The sequence below is a fragment of the Callospermophilus lateralis genome, chromosome 2, assembly GCF_048772815.1.
Source record: "Callospermophilus lateralis isolate mCalLat2 chromosome 2, mCalLat2.hap1, whole genome shotgun sequence".
In the NCBI taxonomy this organism is placed as follows: Eukaryota; Metazoa; Chordata; class Mammalia; order Rodentia; family Sciuridae; genus Callospermophilus; species Callospermophilus lateralis.
This window is the reverse complement of record NC_135306.1, coordinates 68,431,292-68,448,273: the sequence shown is the minus strand read 5'-3', so window position 1 is coordinate 68,448,273 and position 16,982 is coordinate 68,431,292. Positions and strand designations below refer to the sequence as shown.

The following is a 16,982-nucleotide window of genomic DNA, read 5'->3' as shown; positions in this document are numbered from 1 at the left end:
AGAATGTTATGCTAAGCCAAGTCAGTCAGTCCCAAAAAACTAAAGGCGGAAGATTTTCTCTGGTTAATGGATGTTTATCTATGATGGTGGGTACAGGGCAACACGAGAAGAAAAGAAGAACTTTAGATAGGGCAAATGGGAGAGGGATGAGAGGTTATGGGGGCAGGAAAGATGGTGGAATGAGATGGACATCATTACCCTAGGTACATGTATGACTGCACAAATGGTGAGCCTCTACACCGTGTACAATCAGAGAACTGAAATGTTGCACTCCATTTGAATACAATGAATTGAAATGTATTCTGCTGTCATGTATAACTAAGTAAAACAAATTTTAAAAAATAAATTAAAAGAAGAAATTTAATTTATAACAATATTTGAATTATTAGTGCTTTAAATATTTTTATGTGTTAAAATTTTACATAGAAATCTATATATTGTGTATTATGTAAAAAACATTTAGCATTTAGAAATAAATAAACATTAATTTCGAAATATAGATGTGTGGTCATGTACACTTACACATGTGCCAGAGTGTGTAGTAGCTATAAAAGAAGATCCTTTGTATTTTTAAGAATTAAAATTAGTTATAGTAATAATTTAATGATTTATGGGAATTTAAAACATATGACAAATATTACTAATGAATATCTATCTGATAATAGTTAAAATTAGAATATTCTAACATATAAATGCATACAGAAAAAAATCAAGATACTGGTTTATAGATAGGAAACTGAGGCTAAAGATATAAAGGCATTGCTCTTTATTATATCAGCCATTGGAGTTGAAGCTCATATCTCTTTTCTTATGTATCCCTTTTCAAAACAGTTATCTTTTTGTCTTGCAATTACATTGATAAATTCTCCAGGCTGCCAACTCCACAGAGATGTGTTGGAGTTCTGGGTTACTGAAGTTTCATTTAAATTTACATATTTTATATTATGTTACATTGATATTTTAAATAATGGAACATCCTACCTAAATTTTTCTCTTTCTAAATAAATTTAGGCATATCAAATAAAGTAAAATGTGGCATTCATTTGTTTTCATAAAGATCTTATACTGCTTAAATGCAGCTGCAATTTGTTGCTTTGGGTTTAACTGGTAGTGAGGGAGCCATGTTTTTTATCCATATAAATAAGCAGGGCTATCACTAGATACCTTATTCCCATAATCACGTTTGGATTTTGAAAAACATTACAACCAACTCCATCATCTGTGGGTGTTCAATTTTTCATTTGTTTTATCCACCTTCCCCATTAAAATAGAAAAATATTATTAAGAAAGTTCTTAAGGTTTCTGAAAGAGGTTATTTAAGTTGCAATGATTTAACCTATAGATGATGTGATATAATCAAGTTGTTCTTCATGAGTATCCCCATAAAATTTTGTGTTCATTATCAACACTGTATTCTCACTTTTATAGATCACAATGTAAAGTGAATATCAATAAATTTATAATTGCAAAATGAAAAAAAATAAAAGAGCAACAGGTTTTCAGTTGAGTTCCTGGGAAGTTTTCCTGTCTGGGGAGGTCATGAGTTTCACTGAGGAGCTTCAAATCCACCACAGCCTTTGTAGCAAGGTGGCAGCCCTCTTTGCTTGCATCCTGCTGGTTTCTGTAGAATCAGGCCACCTCACAACTAAGTTCCAAATAGATGAGATTCACTACAACTTCCAAAGAATCCATTCCTTTTGCTTTGTGTCACACAGAGACAGCTGTTACTGAGAAGTACTTTAAAAAAGTTCAGAGAGAGCCAGTGATTCTATTCCTGGGTAATACGCTCAAACTAACTGAGAGCAGGGTGCAGAAGAGATATGTGTTGCACCCATGGTCATAGAGCATTGTGCACAATAGACAAAAGATGGAAACAACCCAAGGACCCATCCATGGGTGAATGGATAAACAAAATGTGTCACATGTACATACAATGGTGTATTATTTGGCTTTAAAGAGGGAAGGGAATTCTTACACACACTTCAACATGGAAACACCCTGAGGGCATTATACTTAGAGAAGTAAATTACTTGCAGAAAGATAAATACAGTATGATTCAACTTATATGAGGTACTTAAGAGAACTGAAATTCATGAAAGTGGAAAATAGAATGGTGGTTGCCAGGCACTCAGGGAGAGGATGAGAGTGGGATGCTATTTCAGAGTTGCCCGATAAGGAGTTCCAGAGATGGCTCGCACAGCAGTGTAAATGCACACAACTGCTACTCACATGTACACTTAAAAATGGTTAAGATGGTCAACTTTAGGTTATATGTATTTTACCACAATTTAAATTTTTTTTTTAAATTAGAAATGCTGCAAGTCCACACCCTTTTATCCACAATCCTAAAATCCCAAAAGCTCTGAAAACCAAATCTTGATTATAGCCTGCTGTCCCAGACTTCACTGGCATGATGCATAATAAATAGTGTATGCCCCATACTTATCCTCTGAACTCAGAAAATCCCTTAATGCTGACATTCACCTGACCACAGAGCTTTCATATAAAGATCATCAGCCTGAAACCTTTTAACACCCATTTCTCCTCTTTAGAGGAAGGCAGACAGATCATTCACTAACTAATGATGTATGACATGTGTATGGTTCTGGGGTGATAATGGTTGATCACTGCTGTGGCAAAAATTGACAATCAAGTAAAATAATGAGCAAGAGCTCTTTGCTTTGTTTTCCCACTTTCTTGTACCAATTTCAGGCTTCACTTCTACACAGTTGTCAGTCACTGCTACTCGTCACACCAGGAGAGCAGCCGGGCCAAGGTCTGCCTGATGCACAGTGATGTCTAGGGCTGCTTACCAGATCACACCTGGGCACGCTGGACACAAACTGCGCCCCTTGGCAGCCTAGGATGAATCCCGCGAGATTTAGGAGGACACAAACCACAGAGAGCAACACAAAGAGGTTTACCTAAAATGGAAAGAGGATGGGCAGTTAGAAAAAGATCACAGCTAAATACAGGCAAGGTTTGGAAAAAAAATTCTTCCAAGAGAAAATTTTTAAAAATTCAAACAATGCTTTTATAAACTTTTTTTGGCCATATTTTAGAATTTTTTTTTTAAATTGTGCTAAGGAATGCCACTGACTCACATCTTCTCAATAATCTCAAGTTCCTATTCTTTTCCTCTTTGCAAATAATTCTTCTTCCTTTATCTTTGAACCAGATGTTGTGTGAAGCCCTGGCTAATTCTTTATTGAGTCATTCTGACTTTTCCTGAGTTTTGCTGGATCAATAACAGTAAATAGACAAAAGAAAAGCTCTAGATTATAAGAGGAATACAGGAAAAACAAGGATCTCAAAGTCATTGATGGCCAAATATCACAGGATACAAATGAAAGTAAAAATGGATCTTTTCACAGATCATGACAGTTTAGGTACTAAAGAAGTGCACAACAATTTTCTGTGAACTTTTTTCCAAAGTAAAAAATAATATTACTCCAAAGTGGTGGGGCACACCTATAATTCCAGTGGCTCAGGAGGCTAAGGCAGGAGGATTAGGGTTCAAAGCCAGCCTCAGCAACTTAGTGAAATACTAAGCAACTCAGTGAAACCTTGTCTCTAAATAAAATACAAAGTAGGGCTGGAGATGTGGCTCAGTGGTTGAGTGTCCCTGAACTCAATCCCCAGTACCCAAAATAATAATAATATAACATTACTCCAAATAATTAAGAACTGACAGAAGTCAACCAAGAAGCCAGCATTTACTTGGTGAACATCAGAGGCTACACAGGTCTTTCAACTTGATTATTATGAATATTGAAATTTTTTATAAATACAAAAACAAATACAAAAGGTTAGAGCCAATAATTATTACGGTGAAAACAAAGCATCAATTTAGATAGCTGATATATCAGAGTTGGCTGGCAAATGAGTTCACAAATAAACACCAATAGAGAAAACTTGGCCTTCAACTATAATGTTCATTCCCTGTCAAACTTCAAAGCATCTCTCCAGACCCATGTTGTAAGTCAGTATTTAATACCGAAAGATGCCATCCTTCCTAGGTATTTAATACCGAATGATGCTTCTCCCAGAGGAGTCTGGCTTCTCTCCTTTAATATTGCTAATTTGTAACAGCCTGTCATAAAATCTTTGGGAAAATTCTGATCACGGCTACGTTCCAGTTTCCCAGGCTGGATTCCTTGGTGGCCAGAGGACTTGACGTGAGCAGCAGACAACACGTGTCCCCTCTTGCACAGTACTACTTGTGATTATGACAAAGCTTTCCAGAAAAGGAGGATGTGTTGTTGGCAAATGACAGAGCAGGATCTTCCCACGTAGATTCCCGCAAATTGCCAATTGCTATTCAGATACTTCACACATCTGAAATCTTCATATCCAGCAACACAATCAGTGCTAGTACAGGAAGATCTTGAACTTTCCTTTGGAAATTTTCCATAGCAAAATACAGGATGCCTTGAAAAGACAGCAGAGTTTGGGTCCTGCAGCAAGCAGCCCACTACTACCCTTCATAAAACTAAAAATTAACATCACCCCATGCCAAACTGAGTGAGGACCCAACACTCCCAACGCTGGACCCCAAATATCTTTACTAAAATATTAAACCTGGCTATCAAAAACTACAATAACACGATCAACAGGCATGTCACAGATAAGGAGAAAATATTTTCATGCATATATTGAACAAGGAACCTGTATCCAGGATATAAATAACCCCTTGTTTCAATAACAAAAAGATCTACAACCCAATTCAAAATGTGGGGCAAAAGACTTGGACTGACATCGCACACACACAGAAGAAAGTTACAGGAAGCCAACAGGCACATGGAAAGATGTTCAACATTATCAGTCATCATGAATGCAACTTAAAAACACCATGAGATACCACTAAATACAACTAGAATGGTTAAAACTTAAAAGTCAACAATACCAAGTGTTAGTAAGGATGAGGAACACTGAACTTTCGAAACATTGCTTGTGCAAGTATAAAATGGTGCAATTGCTTTTAAAAAAAAAACTGTCAGTACAATTACTTTTAAAACCTGCCCAGGGAAGTGAGCACCATGACTTTCAGTCCCTGAATTTTACAGAAGCGAGTTCATACTTGAGATGTGTTTCAAGAAAGAGAAAAGCCCAGGATTGACAGAGAAATGTCTTCTTAGAACCTGTATTTTAAACCATGAGACAGACTGGAAGCCAAAAAGTAGAAGGCCTGCCCACGTGGCCCTGGGGGACATCAGGGGAAGATGCACATTCAAGACCTAGGCAGTGAGCCCTCTCACAAGGACTCGCAACCTGACTTCAACCTTTTATGCTGTGGTTTCATTTGCTACTAACTTGAATCTTAAATATCTTGTGATACTCATACCAAGTGCAAAATTCAAAAAAAAAGAATACTATGTTTTTCAATTCAGTATTTGGAATTCTCTTTGCCTCTCATCAATTGCATTATACCCAAGTTCATTCCAGGCATCAATTAAGTGACTAAATAAAAGGTTTGGGGAACCTGAGGCTACCAAGAGGGCAGCATCACCTTCTATTTGCCTGGTCTCACCTGATAAAATTTATTCATAATCCCTATCGCATAATACCATTAAATAATTATGGCTATCACAGCTTGGTATTGTTGAGTGTGCGTTTTGATATAAGATTTCATTCTTTAAATAGGCTGACCTTTCCCTGCTGCCAAAGGACTTTTATTTTGTCCCTTACCTCCCTACTGCTCCAAGCTCAAGATGTGACAAACTTACTGTTCATGCTTAAATAAATAAGCAATTCCAATAATTGTGGGAAAGCACAAGCTTTAAAACTGATTAGACTTCAAATGGAGAATTGAAGGGAAGCATTTTGGTCTACTAGTTCCTGGAAACCCACTAAGATGGTAGTAAAATGAGGATTTTAAATGCAGAAATGTAAAGGGACAGCAAAGTTTCAGAAGGTTGAGTATGAACGGACCCAGTGGTGCTGAGAAAAATGAATCCCAGGACAGCAAGGAGGAAAGACAAACCCCTATAGGATTTATTCTTCAGAATCCCCAAATATTCCATTCCCCTCTGGTAATGGAAGTAAGTCTCCAATTAAGGCTGATTCCAAATCTACTGAAGAAAAAATTATAAAATGATAACAAGCACTATGGAAATCTATCATAAGTTTCTAATGAAGTTAAACATGAACCATACTATAACCCAACAATTCCACTCTCAGATATGTCCCCAAGACAGGTTAATGTAGAGTTCACAAAAAGCCCAGACAAGAAAACTTAAAGCTACTTGTTCATAATTGCCAAAACAAGAAACCCAAATGCCTAAGAACAGGAACATGGATGAACAATTATAATATATCCCTAAAAGGAATAAAACTTAGCAATAAAGCCAGGCATGGTGGAGTACACCTATAATCCCAGCAACTCAGAAGGCTAAGGCAAGAAGATCATGAGTTCAAGGCCAACCTCAGCAACTCAGCAAGACCTAGAGCAATTTAGTGAGACCCTGTCTCAAAATAAAAATATAAAAAGGACTTGGGATGTAGCTCAGTGGTAAGGTGCCCTTGGCTTCAATCTCCAGCACCAAAAAAATTTAAAAATGAAAAAATGTTTATATAAAATAACTCCAGTAATAAAAATGAGCAAACTCCAGATGCATGGAAATACAGGGATGAATCTCAGACACACTATACTGTGTGAAGAAGCCAGACACAAAAGTGCACATGCTGTATGATTCCATATATATGCAGTTTTAGAACATGTAAAACTAATCTATAGTGAAAAATATCGGAACACTGGATACCCCTTGAATGGATATGATTTAAAAGTGTCGCACAAAGTTTCACTGTGTTGAAAGTCTGGTCCCTAGTGTGGCCATGCTGAGAGTTGGTGGGACCTACTGAGAAGTCCATAGGCAAAGGAGGGTGTGCCCTTGCCAGGGATTGTGGGACTCCAGTATATTTGAAATAAACCTTTTTTCTTCACAAGTAGCCTACCTCAGGTATTTCTTTATAGTAATGAAAAGTAGACCAATATATTCCAATATGGAGGGAAGAAAATTGATTGGGATGGGGGCATAAGGGCACATTATAGAATGCTGGAAAATTTCTAGTTCATGACCTGGATGATTATTACTCAAGTGTACACATCTATAAAAATTCAGCAAGCTATACATTTAACATTTGTGCAGGGCTGGGATTGTGGTTCAGCAGTAGAGCACTCACCTAGCACAGGCGGGACCCGGGTTCGATTCTCAGCACCACATTAAAAAAAACAAGGCATTGTATTGTGTCCATCTAAAAAAAAAAGATATTCTCTCTCTCTCTCTCTCTCTCTCTCTCTCTCTCTCTCTCTCTCTCTCTCTCTCCCCTCCTTTCTCCTCTTAAAAAATGATTTGTGCATATTACTATGCATATCTTATCCATTTTTAACAACAACAACAAAATCAGAACTCCTGATTCCTTTTCTTGACCACAGCTATGGACCCAGAAGAAATTTTTCTTCAACCACACATGAGACTGATTTTTCTTTGCAGATCCCACATTTCATGGAACAATGCCTTTAAATTTTTGAGAGAAAATTCCAACTCAGAATTCTATATTCTGCTAAAAATAACAATCCAGTTTGAGTAGAATAAAAATGTTTTTACAGTTCTACAATTTATACATTAGTTTTAAAATGTGTTTCTCACATATGCTTTTCTCACAAAGTTCCTAGATGATGCACTGTGAAAATGAGAGGGGAGCTAAGGAAAGAAAAAGAGGGCATGGGAGCTAGGAAACAGACCCAGCCTCAGGGAGAGGAAATGGGAAAGCCCAGAATAATGGCCAAACAGTGATAAGGGTGACAGTTAGGGTAGGACTTCATGGCAGCAGGTCCAGACAGTGAGTCAAGGCTGCAGGGCATCTCCAAGAGGAGGAAAGTGATGGAGAAGCCCATAAATAGGCCTGAATGTTTGAGAAAGAGGCTTACGGAGCAAAGTGCTGAAATGGGAATTAGTGAGAAAAACTAAGGGGAATGGGAAAGACCATTGTTAACTTGAGGGAAATCTAAGTATTTTGCACCAAAGGAAAAGTTATCATAGTCAAAGTAAGATAAAGACTGGAGCTTTGGTTGTGGCTCAGTGGTAGAGCGCTAGCCCAGCATGTGTGGGCATTGGGTTCAATCCTCAGCAGCACATAAAAATAAATAAAATAAAGGTACTGTGTCCATCCACAACCCCCCAAAAAGATTTTAAATATGATAAAGCCTGAATAATGCCCTGACCAAAATTATGATGTAACTATATGGAGAAGGAGAACATCAAAGGTAAATACAACAATCAAGATCTCCTAACTGTCTACGATGCCTAACTCTGGAATATCAGGAAATGCAATGCCAATGCTTTCTTTATAAATACAGAGACAAATACCAAAAGAATGGTGGAGATGGCCACCCTAAGAGAAGAGGGACAAAGAACTTGATACTCTTATTAAAATTAACAACACTATTTGACTCTTTGAACTACATGTGTGTGTAACTTTAGTAAAAATGAGAACTAAATTTAAAACACAAAATTAAATGAACTGGAGTTAGATAAATGTGTGTTCTGGGGCTGGGGTTGTGACTCAGTAGTAGAGTGCTCGCCTACCATGTGCAAAGTACTGGGTTTGATTCTCAGAACAACATAAAAATAAATAAATTTTTGTATTGTTTCCAACTACTTTCTCTCTCTCTCTCTCTCTCTCTCTCTCTCTCTCTCTCTCTCTCTATATATATATATATATATATATATATATTTTTTTTTTTTTTTTTTTAAATGAGTGTATTTCCAGGCCATTAACTAACTAGCTGAGTGATCTTGGACAAACTACCTTAAATCTCTGGGTGTCTCATAAAGTAATACCTACCTCAAAGATGGTTGAAGGAAACACCAAAGGTAAGGCAACGTCCATGGAACTACCCAGACAGGACCTGACACACATGCACGACGTTTTTCCTCCATAACTGCACTTGTTGAACTTTTAATAAATCAGGAACCATGGCCTCCTTTCTTCCTGCCCTTTCTCCAGCTTGGCTTCAGTGCATTTTCACTCTCTGTACCCTCCCATCCCCACCTCTCCTGTAACTTCCTTTATCATCCCATTCCCAGGTCCTCACACCCGTCCCTCACTCACACAGACTCCTCCCAGGGTCCTGCTGCTTACAGGTGTACGGAGGTCCTCATGACCTTCTCCCACTGAGTTAGCCCCTCTCTATCTGCCTGCACTACATGCAGGACTCCAATCCAGAAAGGTTTTTATTTGTGCTTGAAAAAAAAAAAGAGTCCCTTAAAAATTCACACATTCATTGAATACAAGCCTCCTTTTTACACTATCAGAAATGATAAATATTTTTACTAAATGTTAACAGTGAACTGTATGTGTTGTTTTTATTTAAATATCAATAGTTTGCCAAATTCTTTTCTAACGAGAGGAAACTTTGGAAACAGATTTCTTTTGATACTGCTTCAAATTTTTTTTTTTTTAAAGAGAGAGTGAGAGAGGAGAGAGAGAGAGAGAGAGAGAGAATTTTTTGATATTTATTTTTTAGTTATCGGCGGACACAACATCTTTGTTCGTACGTGGTGCTGAGAATCGAATCCGGGCCGCACGCATGCCAGGCGAGCGCGCTACCGCTTGAGCCACATCCCCAGCCCCCTTCAAATTTTTTTTTAATTTGAAAAATTTTTTTAAATTTTTAAAAATTAAAAAAAATAAAATATAGTTTTCTCCAGTGGGGTACAAAATCTGAACCAAGGAGACAAAAACACAGGTAGATGGTAAATAAAATGAGTAAGTGAATCATTGAACAAATGGAAAAAAAATGGATCTTTTTCTGATGGACACTGCTTATAGATACGAAGCTTTCATGTTCTAGACCACACACACACACACACACACACACACACACACGGGCCCTGAAAGGCAAAGTCCCACTTACTAGTAATGCTAGAATGGAAATGGCCACCTCCACAGATCCTGGGAAAAGATGGAAGAATTGGGACTCCTATTCCATTGTTCATGGGAAGAAGAAGTGAGGGCGGTGGGTGAGAGGATGAACAAAGCCCCAGTCCTCAGACTTCAGGTGACAATTTCCCTACTGAAACAATTTCCAATGGCTGGGGATCTAACTGCCATTTTAACATTCCCAGCCTGAGAGGCATGGAACCAGAGCTGTGAATCTCTGACTGGTCAATGGTGAATAAGACAAAGGACACAGGACCTTTGACAGTCAAGGCAACAATTTGTGTGCCTCTTAAAAGTTTGAATTTTGATTCAGTGTGAGGAAGCATCTTAAGCCAATCTAGAATCAGGAGCTCAACACAATAGCACTGGGGGAAAACTGAAGGCAAGACCCCAATCTAAAACCTTTCTTTAGTGGTTTAGCAAAATGCATGTGTGGACGATCACCCGGTACCAAGGCGACCAACCACCTTGTTAGGCAACTCTTTGTGGGGCACTCAATGCCCACACTCCAGCTACTTAACCCCACTTCAGGAGCTCCACATGCAATGACTGCAGGGTTCTGGTCCTTGACACCCTTCTCTCAGAAGCTTGGCAGATACACTGTCATTGTCCTGACCAATTCTGCCAACAAGGCAAACACAGGCTGCTGCTGGGAGCAGAAGCAGCTGTCTCCCCCTCCTCCCAAAGGTGGAGAAGTGCCAGGTTTACTCACATTACGCTGTCTTCTGATTTTCTTTTTATAAAGTGTTTAAAATATAATGATAACACTTCTTTTCCCATTCCTCTTTCAACATGAGTGAAAACCCTCTTGCTCTGCCCAGTAGAGTGAGACACATATATGTTCATCCACTTGGGACACAGATTTGAGGAGTTAAAAGCTCTCAGAACCTGGAGCTGGATGAAGACACGCACAGGCTCAGGGGCATTTCCAAGCCTCCTTACTTGTGAAAAGCAAAGTGTGCCCTACAGGGGTTCCTGTCCCGCTCTCTTCCAGGTCCCTCAGGTCCCCCTCTCAGCACACTGACCTTCGTTTGTTCTCAGGAAAGTGCCTTTTCTCAGCAGCTAAGCAATCAGGCTTAGTGAGAGGTGTCTGCCTCCATAGCTCCTCCACCTGGACAGGTCTATCCTCCCTCAGCACGTTCTCATCAAGAATGTGTCCAAGGACCTGAGGAAGGATCTCGTGAGCTTCTCAGAGAAACAGTGACCATGTGACACATGAGACTTGCTGTTCTTACAAGGGGAACTGATCAGGAGCCCAATCTGCAATGTTCCTTGGGAATAAGGTGGCAGAAATTAATTTAGATTTGAAGATAAGAGAAGCAGTGAAAAGTTAAAGATCTCTAGTTCTTGAGATTCATGTTCCTTTCTCAATTATTCTTCTGTCCTTTCCTCTGTACTTTTCTAAGTTTCTTTATTTCCCTTCTTCTGGTCCCTGCTCTATTGCTCTTAGTGTCTCAAGGTTCAATAAGTTAAAAAGTCAGACCTTATGACCTTTGTGCCCTTCCGCATCACAAAAATACAGCTCCTGAGAAATATGCCAGTGAGTCAGTAGACTCTTAAGATGACGACCATCAGGTCCTTTCCTCTCTATATTAATAATGCTCTTCCTCACATCAAGAGGTGAGGTTCGATACATACCATGGAACAATATTTAGCCATAAAAAGGGATGAAGCTGACAAATGCTGCAACACGGGATAAATATTGAAAACACTTTTCTAAGAAAGCCAGACAGAGAAACACAAATATTGTACAACCCCGCCTACATGAGGTGCCTAGAAATAGGCAAGTTCATAGACCAGAGAATAATATGTGTTTTTAGGGACTTGGGAAGGGAAATTGTTCTTTAAGGTCTATGGAGTTTCCGTTTGGAATAATGAAAAAATTCTGCAAACAGTGTTGGTGATAGTACAACATTGTGAAGGTGCTTGATGCCACTGAATGTAAATTTAAAAGTGGTAAAATGGCAATTTTAATTTAGTATTTTATCACCATATAAAATATGAAAAATAGAATCCAACTCTCATCTCCTTGATTCTACACAGACCTTAGGAATTTGTTCATCCAATAGAATGTGGTGGAAGTACATTCTGGGACCTATGAAGAGAGATCATAAGAAACTGTATAGCTCCTGCCTAGGCTTCCTGGGATGCTCACTGGGATACTCCAACTCAGAACCCAGTCACCATGTTATATGGCTGTTACATGGGAGGTCATGTTCACACTATAGTCACCAGCTCTAGCTGAGCTCCCAGCTGACAGCCAGCACCAACCACCAGTCATGCAAAAGAGCTACCTTAGATGTACAGCCCAGTCAAACCTTCAGAGGATTCCATGCCCAGCAGCCATCTGACTGCAAACATGAGAGACACTGAGCACAAATCCCAGCCAGAGGGACTTAGTGATTGCAAGAAACATAAGAGATATATCAGCCAAGCACAATGTGAGGATTTTGCTTTTTTGGCTCCAGTTAAAACAAATTACAGGGCTGGGGATGTGGCTCAAGCGGTAGCGCGCTCGCATGGCATGCGTGCAGCCCGGGTTCAATCCTCAGCACCACATACAAACAAAGATGTTGTGTCCGTTGATAACTAAAAAATAAATATTTAAAATTCTCTCTCTCTCTTCCTCCCTCCCTCCCTCTCTCTTTAAAAAAAAAAAAACAAATTACAAAAAATTTACATGAGGGGCTGGGGTTGTGGCTCAGCAGTAGAGCACTCGCCTAGCACATGCAAGGCACTGGGTTCAATCCTGAGCACCAAATAAAAATAAAGAAGTAAAATAAAGGTATAAAGGTAAAAAAAGGTAAAATAAAGTAGTGTCCAACTACAACTTAAAAAAAAATTTAAATATATACATGAAGCAAATTAGACACTTGACATACACATACTAAAATATTTAAGGATGAAATACTGTAAAGATTGGGCTTTGTTTTAAAATACTCCAATGTAAAGGAACAAGGAAAATGATGAGACGGTGTGGACATGTATTGATTGCTGTGGCTGGGCAATGGGTCTGTGGGGGTCTATCATATTCCTCATAACTTTAGGGTATATTTGAAATCTTTCATATCAAAGAAGAAAAACAACAACAAGATTATATAAGCCAAATGGAGTCATCTCTTCACACAGTCAATTCTAGATTAAAAAAAAAAGAAGAAGCATAAGAGTATTCTAGAGTACAAAAATACTAAAGAAACAGAATAACAAAATCTAGTAAGTAAACCTTGATTGCATTCTGTTTTTTTTTTGTTTTTTGTTTTTTTTTAGTTATATCCTATGGGAGTATTCACTTTTCTTAAATATTTGTTTTTTAGTTATAGGTGGACACAATATCTTTATTTTATTTTCATATGGTGCTGAGGATCAAACCCAGTGCCTCATGCATGCTAAGTGAGCAGTCTACCTCTGAGTCACAACCCCAGTCCGAGCATTCACTTTTTGATAATTCATGAAGTTATATACTTATACATATAGCAATATTCATACTTCAGTTGCAAAGATGTGTGTGTGTGTGTGTGTGTGTGTGTGTGTGTGTGTGTGTTTGTTTTGCAATGCTCAGGAGCAAACTCAGGGCCTTGTACATGCTAAGCAAGCACTGTACCACTGAGCTACACCCTCAGTCCCCAAAGATTTTTCATTAAGTAAGTTATAAAAAATATTTTGTGACAACTGGGGAAATGTGCATATATGTTGACTCTCCGATAACATTAGGAAATTAGTAATAATTTTCTGAGGTATGAAAATGTAATCATGGTGATGTAGAATGTTTGTTTTTAGTAGATGCTTCCTTAAGTATTAAGGTGAAGTACCATGTAATCTGCAATAAAAACAAAATCTACTTATGTAGCTACATAACACCCCTGGTAAAATGTTAAGTTATTGAATCCAAGTGGGTGACATATGAGAATTCATTGTCATTTGCTCAATTTTCCTCTAAGTTTAAGAAGTTTCATAATAAAACATTGAGAAATATCGAAGAGACTTTTGCAAATCCAAAAGTAATAAGAAGTACAAGCATTCTTCTACCAGGTAACACCCGTGAAGTTTTTCCTAACAGAGCTGGGGAACAGGGGTCCTGGTGAGATGTCCTCTTTTGGGTAGGCACCATCATACAAGCAAGATGGTGATTAAGAACACAGACTCTTAGAGATAGACCAGCTAGGGTACAACTCAGCTCTGCCACTTTAAGCTATGTGATGTTGGGCAAATTATTTAACCCCTCTGTGCCTTGGTTTTCTCAGAATAAGAATACCAATAACAACTTATGGGATTAGTAGATTAATACATGCATCTCATTTATGATATTATAAGATACAGCTATTAGAAATATTACATATATTACTAACCTAGTTCTTCAGTCATAACTATAAAGAATGAAATGAAATAAACAGACACTCAAAAATCTCACCATACAACAAAGGATCAAGGTTATCAACCAGCACCACTCACTCTCAGGAAGAAAACAAACTATTCAGGGGATGGAAACAAAAATGTTAAATATATCTAATATGTACTTTCAGAGAAAGAGAGAGAAGAAAATATATAGCATACATAAAATAAGAACAGTTTCTGTGACAAAGGATAAATTGGCGATCAGAAGAATATTTCTGATCATTAAAAATATAATTTCAAAATAAACACAACAATATAATGACAGGAACAAAAATTAAGAAAACACCTAGAATACAATTTAAAAAGAAAGAAATAGAAAATAAAAGACTTTGAAAAGCTAAAAAACAAAGACTTTCAGTGCAAGAGATCCAATATCTATTAGCTATTCTAGAAACAGAAAAGAGAGCAAATGGAAGACAGGAAATAATCAAGAAAACAGCAAAGAAAATTTCTCAGTGTTGAAGATACATGTCTTCAAATGAAAAGGGTTCACTGAATACTCAAAAGGATGAAAAAAAAGCACCTACACCTGGACACATTCTTATGCAACTTCAGAAGAATAGCAGGAAAATTATCTATAGCTTGGAAATCTTTGGGAGTATTATGTTAAATTATTTATTTATTTAATACCATTTTACAACTCTTTGGGGGGCAAAGTTTATGTTGTGGATTTTATTTCAGTAGAGATGGAAATAAATTCCGCCTGATAGAATAGAAAACCTCAAAAGTTACAGTTCATGGCCTGCTCTACACGAACTAGTTTTGCATCTGTCCCAGCAATCTTCTAACATTACCTACCTATAAAAACTTAGCTTCTCAAATGCTCTTTGAGTGAGTACTATTTCCTCGTTAATGGCATGTTTGTTTTATATTTGCCTGAGAGTCATAATTTTATATTTTTTAAAACCGAACTATTAATATCAAGGTTAAAAAAAAAATTCCTACGAGCTACCCTATAGAATAAAAGGGAACGAGAATCAGATAAGCCTCAAGCTTCTCAGCCAATGCAAAAAGCATCAAACAGTGACTTCAAGTTTTTGAAGGAAAATTATTTTGAACCAGGATTCCATTTCCAGCCAAATCATCATTCAAGTGGAGGACAGAAACAAAGGTACATCAAGATGTCCAAAGGTCCCCTTCCCTCAATACCCCCTGAAATTTGTTATTTGAGAACATTCCCTGGAAAAATGAAAAGGGAATTCAAGGAAAAATAATGCACAAGATTTTTTTTTAAAGGATTTAATTCAAGAATATAATGAAAAGATATACTGCAGTGACATCTGTGTAACAGACCTGGAAAACAAGTAAGTATGAACCAGGACAGGAAGTTAGTGATCTCAGCAAAACAATGTGGAAAGAGGGAAGTGCACAACTAGCAGAAAGAGTGTGCTTGAGAAACTCACACTTAGTCAACGCTTGTCAACAAAGGTGCCAACATAATTAAATAAAGAAAGAAGAATCTTTTTAGTAAATGGTGCTGGGTTATCTGAAAACCATCACGGAAAAGAATGAATTTATATTATTCATATCATATGCAAAAAATTATCTCAAATGGATCACAGACTAAGGATAAGCACTAAAACAAAAAAACTCTCAGAAAAAAGAATATAGGACTACATCTTCATGACCTTAGTTTTATACAAAAGCTTCTTACATATGACAGTACAAGCAACAAAACTAGAAGTGGATAAACTGAAGAGGCAGGTCACAGGGGGAGAAGGTGTGTGCGTACCTTCAAGGGGTGTCTTCTGTCCCTGGACCTCTTTTTTAATTCCTGGATGCCATGAAATAAGCAGCCTTCCTCCACCAGGTGCTTCCAGCCACGATGCTCTGTCTCAACCCAGGCCCATGAACAATGGAACCATAATTATGACCAATAGACTGAAACCTCTGAAACTGTGAGCCAAAATAAGTCTTCCCTCCACTCTGTTTAGTTTTTCAGGTCTTTTGTCACAGTGTCAGAAAGCTGACTAATATATGGTTCAAAAATGAAGCAAACGAAAATGTGATGATGGCCAAGCAAATCACAGAGAATGAGAAAGAACAATGCATGTGGCTTGGCTGCTTAAAATACCCCTCCTTTGACTTAGGATTACATTTTCCTTTCTTTAGAATTAATCATTCTTCCTGGTGTGGCAGTAAATAACATAACTGGTCCCTTAAACCAGTGGGAGTCACGGGGGCAACAGAAAAGCACCTTGCTCTTTTCCCCAAGGTAGTTCAAAGCTGCTTTGTAGCTCTAGTTACTCCTGATCCTTTATGGTGAAATTTGAGGCCAGAGCCTTGATTCTTCTGGTCAATATAAGAGACAAAACAGTTCTCCAATCACTTGAAGTCACAATTAAAAGTCAGTAATGAAAATGTCCAGATCTGTGCCCCCATCAAAATCTGGAACTTTATTTGAACTTTCTCTTCCCATCCCGACATTGGATGAGAGAGAGTAATGGGGAGGCCAAGGCTGTGACTGTGAATGTATGACTACTAATCACCTGATCCTGACAAGAGTGTACAGGGGACTGTCCTCAATGGTTTTCCCACTGGCTCCTCAGAGACAATTACTGCTTGACTTGGATGTCTGGCCCAGCCTTCTCCTGCTGTGGTCACCTCACCCCTGGGCAGGATGCAAGCTCACCCCATCCTGTTCT

The 16,982-nt window shown here is 38.1% G+C and overlaps 1 protein-coding gene across 1 annotated transcript in view; it reads right to left on the bottom strand.

Annotated features, from left to right (window-relative positions):
- Nucleotides 1–16,982, bottom strand: part of Entrep1 (endosomal transmembrane epsin interactor 1) — a 57,588-nt gene that overhangs the window by 21,464 nt on the left and 19,142 nt on the right. The window contains exon 3 of the mRNA XM_076843454.2: nt 2,814–2,924. Coding sequence (XP_076699569.2) covers nt 2,814–2,924 — 111 coding nt within the window. The remainder of the gene's footprint in view (nt 1–2,813; nt 2,925–16,982) is intronic.